General features: G+C 28.6%; 1 protein-coding gene across 1 annotated transcript; it reads left to right on the top strand.

Annotated features, from left to right (window-relative positions):
• The first annotated feature begins 782 nt into the window (after positions 1 to 782).
• LOC108690539 lies at positions 783 to 5,572 on the top strand. Its single transcript, XM_018197879.1, has 12 exons — positions 783 to 964; positions 2,224 to 2,305; positions 3,074 to 3,192; positions 3,274 to 3,453; positions 3,579 to 3,754; positions 3,856 to 3,946; positions 4,035 to 4,226; positions 4,356 to 4,526; positions 4,625 to 4,766; positions 4,886 to 4,956; positions 5,049 to 5,138; positions 5,243 to 5,572. The coding sequence occupies exons 1-12, from the start codon at positions 923 to 925 to the stop codon at positions 5,570 to 5,572; spliced, it is 1,686 nt and encodes a 561-aa protein (XP_018053368.1). The 5' UTR covers positions 783 to 922.
• Positions 5,573 to 6,163: the final 591 nt, after the last annotated feature.

Raw genomic sequence — 6,163 nt, forward strand, 5'->3', positions numbered from 1 at the left:
ATCATCCGAGTTTGATTATCAATAGAGATGATAACTGTAGAGAAAAAAGTTATAATTTTATGGCAGTATATAAAATATTATAACATTACACGTATGCTTATTTTATGCTGCTTTTATATAACAAAAAATCATAAATTTAATAATATATTATCCAAATATTTATATTTATAATATTCGCAAATTTATATCAATTGTCGATAATGTCATCGTTCTTCAATTATCTCCGAGCCCTCAGGGCCCTTTTGGTGATACATCACAAAAATTTGCCCAGGAACATCTTTAATAATTATAATATTTCGTCGGTATTTTAAACAAGGAAAAAAATGATTTGTACTAACTCAGATATTATAGTTTGTCCGAAATTGTATTACGATGGTTAATTAATTTAAAAAGACTCCTATTAGTATTTTATATTTTCTATATTTATTATTTTGTTATAATAGTAATAATAGAAGAATATTTTTGAGCAAAAGCTTCAGAGATCGATAAATGTCCCAATCTAAGAGTTAATCTTTCATTCTATATTTTTAATATCTATTTAAAATTTCACTCTTAACAAGAGCGAGTGACAACTACCTCAAAAATAAATCTTTAAGAGTGAACTCCTTTGGAATTAATCGGTCTACTTTTATGTAATGAGTGAGTAGCTATTTCACTCGATCAATCAAAGTGATTTAAGCATCGGTTGATAATTCAATGCAAGATGCATTGAACGTCACTTCAATAGAGTGAATTCTCAATCGCTAGGAGCGCTACAAGCGTTTTGCTGTTATGAACGAGATGGTGCCATCTTGGTTGTTCGTAACATGTTTTAGCGATTAAACTCGACAATGTGCCATTTTTGTTTTCGAGAGACAATAGACTACGGACTTTGTAAGATAATTAAGTGTAGATCATTTGTTTCGTGTGATTGTGATTGATTATGCATGCATTGTACGCGATGAATTCGAACATTTTACCACAGGTAAGCATCATTTATTTAATTCGAGAAAGACACGAGAATTTCCATATAAATTCCCAACAAACAGATATGACTATATAACAATACATAAATATACATTCATTTTACATCTGTATCGAGTCCTTATTTCTGCAATTGCGTAAAGGTGAGGTTTCATGAAGATATTCAGCTAATTGCTCCCACTCTCATCAGCACAGCTAAAAACGGAGCGCTTTCTCTACATCCGGATATGGCTGCGTTCGGAAACATCACTCAGATGCCTTCGATTACCTCCGATACTTCGGATGCATCGAGTCCCTATCAGAGTTTCGTCACGAGCGATCAACAATTTTCTCAAAATTTTAGCAAAGAGGAGAATATGTATAATTTTTCTCTGTATACATACTATTTCATTCTAACTTATACTGTTTCACTCTATGTTTCACTCTATATTTTAATTAAGATTATAGAGTGAGATAGTACATATATAGGCACAGAAATTATAATATTAAATCTTTCTCTCGTAAGAGAGAATTTTGACAAAATCGTGATCAGACTCTGATACAGAGTTTTTAGGATCTTATCTTGTTTAACATTAAATGAACAACCAAAACAAAACAATCATGGAGGCAGTTGAGCAATATTTCCGAACGCTTAGCTTATATGATCTCCGATAATTTGATGCGATCGAACTATACATCGAGATATGTACATTAAATACGCGACTAGCGTTTGCGCAAAATACTTGTCATTCGAATGTAAATAAATCGCCCTCTTTCAAGTACTAAATTGTAAATTATTTTCCTAATTTTTTTCAATCTCAAAAGAATAAATATCTCTCGATCACAATACACATATACAAATTTTGTACTCGAGATCTACAAATTCAGCGTAAGTTGATTATCAACACATCATTTTCCGATATTTCGATATTTCACTCTCTAAGAAAACATAATAAAAGATATTGAAATCGTTTACGGCGAGATATTGAAATCTAAATTTTCCCTTGCTCTATTTTTAGTTTATACTGGTGAAAGTGGGGCTAATATCCTCTTAGACTTCTATATGTTTTCCGATCTATTATAAAAGGTCGTAGGGGCAATATTGTGGATGTGCATATCTCTGTGAAATCGTACCTTAAGTGTAGAATTCTCCAATCATAGTCGAATATGAGGAGAATATTCGACTGTGACTGATCAATTCTTACAACTACAACCACTTACAACTACGCTTGCGCAATTGCAGGATGGGCTTCATGTACAAATTAATATTTATTTTCGCAGGACACATTAAACAGTCCGACTGCATTAAAAGAATATTTACTCACTAAAGGGGTGCCACATGAGGTTCTGAAAATACTGCAAGGTGAATTACAAAAATATGTCACGGGACAGATATAATAGAAGGAGTAACAATAATTTTAACCTATCAGAAACTGAGTATCCGAGTTCTAAATATCCGATAAGTTGAAATTTCTTATTCCTTATTTCTTGTTTATTTCTTATTATTCTTATTTCTTATTATTGTATCTGCACCCGGACTTTTTCTACCAACTCCGATTAAATCGATGGTTGATTCAATCATCACGATTGTCAATGTGAGAATTAAACACAATGTGTAAACACTCAAAAGAGGAAGAGAGAGGAGATGTTCTGATATATTAAACTGCTATTGGCACTTCTGTGAGTCGATTAATTTATTCAAAAGTTGATGAAAGAAGCCCGTACACAAAGTTGATTTTAAAAGGATTAAATTTAATTCAAGTTTAATTATATGTACATATGCATACATGCTCATCTTATAAAAGTAATACATTATTGTATTATACAATCCAGTTTTAAATATTCATTATGAATATTAGAGAATATTAGATCGATTTAGTAAATTTATATCCGCTTTGGCATGACTCAATGAAATCTTTTGTACGACGAGTACATACATCTATGTAATTTGACTTGAATTGCGTTACTAATTCCTTAATAACAGTTTTAATAAAGGAATTAACTTTTAACATATGAGAAAATAATTAAATAAAAGCTGAATATCTTTCACTCTTCGGATTAGCTTTCACTTAAGAGTCAGCGATTCAAAAAATTATATAATTCATCTTTTTAAATATTGTGTATATTGCAGATGAATTTGTTGATGGCGAAGCATTTCTTTCGCTAACAGAAACTGACTTAAAAGAACTCAAAATAAAAACGGGACCGAGGAAGAGACTATTGAATTTGATTAATGCAGCAAAAGCAACGGTATTTTTAAATTAATCATTAGAAATAAAATGTATAACTATTATATGAAGAAATTCTAATTGTTATTGTAACTGTATACAGAATTGTTTTATTGTTAATGGACCTATCTATGGATTTCAAAATAATATACCTACAATCGCGTCAACTGTTGGTAATGAAATCATTCAAGTTGAGCAACCAAAAAATTCTGCAGTAGATGACATAAATAATGTACAAAATGTCCCTATTTTACTGCATCCACAAAATATAAATATTCAGCAGGTATTAATTATGCTATTATAACTTCAAAAAGATATTCTATTGTGTACATTTAAAAAATACGTAATTCGTTTTACGAAAATAAATAAATAATAAAAAAATATTCAGAGTATATGTTTGAAATTTAGCCTAACAACGCAGAAAATAAATTAAATGTTCGAGCTTGGATTGAAGCATATGATGCTAAACATACAAGAAAGGTACCATTATTAAGCGTTCTTGATTCTGGTATTGTTGGAAATACCGATCGTCAAGAATTTATTAGAATAGTATGTGCTGAAATAGTTAAACTCAGCAATGATATGTACGTTATCACCATTTTTTCAAATTTATAAAATACGTTATTCATAACTTAATTGTTTATATTATCTCTATAACGTTTTTATTTCGAATCTTGTTTGAAAGGTATCCATCTAGCCAATTAAAAACAGAATTGGCTAAGGAAATCGTCAATGCTTTTCCGAAATTACGATCTTCACACTCACCTGAAGGTTATGTAAGTATTTTTATAATTTTATATTTTATATTTTATAATAATTCATATATTGATACTATTGTTTAACAAAATTTATGTACATATTTAGGAGCATTTTTATGATAAAACGACAAATAGCGGTTTTATACAATATCGCTTCCAAAATATGCGAGTAAAATTAAGTCCCACGAAGAAAAAAAGAGCATCGACTAAGCCAGCAATTAAAAAAATTAATGTTAAAAGACAGAGAACACAATTTGTGAAACAAGAATATCTCGATGAAGAAGTATTTCAAGAAAAGGTACTTATAACATTTGTAAAGAAAATCATATTTTAGAATTCTAATTCAAGTACAATATATATATATATATACTTATAGATTTTTTCTTATAAAAATATTTAATTATTGTTGACAATTTATTATTTTCAGTGTTGTGAGCTTATATTTAAAATACCCAGTGATAGCAATAAGTCGAGTATTATACAATTATTAGATGAAACGAGACCTAACAGGCAAAGGAGCATAAAAAATTCTGAACAAATGACAATAGATGATATATTTAGATTATATCCAAAACTAAAAGATTACAATGGAGAAATGGTATGTTAATTGAAGTATGAAAAATAATTTGCAGATATGTAACTCTTTCTTCATTTAAATGATTTACATTATTCAGAATTTCATTCATTTCATTTCAGATTCATGGGGAATTTATATCGATGTTTCCAAACAATGATACATTTTTAAGAAAATTTTCATCTTACTATGTGCCGAGAATTTTGAAATTCTGCCGCATAAAAAAGGAGTATTTGCTCCAAAAAGTGGACGATTTTGATGATGGTATGATAACGAATAGTTTAATTATATTGTTGAACAAAAAGTCGATTTTTTCTATAACTTATACTTGTACTTTCTTTTGTGTGTAATTGATTATTAATATACTTTTTTATACTTTACAGATAATTTCAAAGCTCTGATTTTGTTGCCGGAGTTGTTGCCCTCTCCGAATTATGCAAAAACGAAATCATCTGTAAGCCATTCAAAAATAATTTCCGATTTCGGAATAATTTTCATGAAAAGAACGTGCGTATATAAATCTAATAATATTAATTATAATTTCAGAGGGAAGACAATTCAAAAGGTGCAAAAATTAAAGCATCGAATTTTTCCCCTAAACAAATTCCAAATCGAAATTTATTACAGTTTATCCATGTGAGTATTGTAATTAAAAAGACATTATAAATTTAAATGCAGCCAATGCACATTATAGATACCTTATATTATAAGTCATATATTGCTTTTAATTTTTAATATAGACAATGGAAGATTTACTTGTAAATAATGAAGAAGATGAAACTTTATCTCAAAAATCAAAAAATATCCAACCGTTTTTGGTGTGCTTTGTGATTGGACAAACAAAGGAAGGACAATTTTATATAAAGACTGATGAAAATTTAATTTCAGTTGGCAACGATCCAATAATTGCCTTCGATATTCTTATTAAACTGCACTATTGTTTTGATGTTCAGTTTGCATCTGATTTACTAACATTTTATGATTTCATAACCGGATGCATTATGGGCCTCAACATACCTGGTGCTAGTTGTAGAGCTTTACACACTACACTGTGTAATATTACCTTATAACTTATAAAATGTGCTCTAATTATATAATTTTGTATTGTAATATTTTAAAGTTTTTATAATTTGTATTATTCATTTTATGTATTATTTATTTTATATTGTAAATATAAATACATTTATATTTATATATGTATAAGGTATATATGTATAGGTAGGTAGTCCAACAATAAACTATGTAAATTTCATAGGTTCGTATTTCTCTCAATTATTGAATTGAAGATCTGAATTTTTGCATACAATTCATGAATTTAGTTGACTATACTATAAATAATAACTTTTAAGTTATCCCTGAAGTTTAATCACAATTTCGATTATTTTAAAAAACGGGAAATGATTCATTGTGTATAAGAAATGTTACACAATAAACCATGCTATTTTTAATAATGAACTACATGTTTTGTATTGTGAATTATTGGGATTATTTTAATTTTGCTATATTTTAAAATGTTTATTTATAAAATAGGTAATTATAAGGTGGTGGGGATTCATAAGGCCGACTATCACGTTTTTTCTTTCGTTTTGAGTGAAAACGCGCGAAAAAATGAATATATTTTTATTGAGATGGGGGAAGGTGTCGTATTCTAAATAATTGTT

Source organism: Atta colombica, unplaced genomic scaffold, assembly GCF_001594045.1.
Source record: "Atta colombica isolate Treedump-2 unplaced genomic scaffold, Acol1.0 scaffold33, whole genome shotgun sequence".
Lineage (NCBI taxonomy): Eukaryota > Metazoa > Arthropoda > Insecta > Hymenoptera > Formicidae > Atta > Atta colombica.

Coding starts and splice junctions, on each gene's coding strand:
- LOC108690539 (XM_018197879.1), top strand. CDS start 923: ATGCATGCATTGTACGCGATGAATTCGAACATTTTACCACAG. Junction 965..2,223: donor ATTCGAACATTTTACCACAG/GTAAGCATCATT, acceptor TTATTTTCGCAG/GACACATTAAACAGTCCGAC. Junction 2,306..3,073: donor GGTTCTGAAAATACTGCAAG/GTGAATTACAAA, acceptor TGTATATTGCAG/ATGAATTTGTTGATGGCGAA.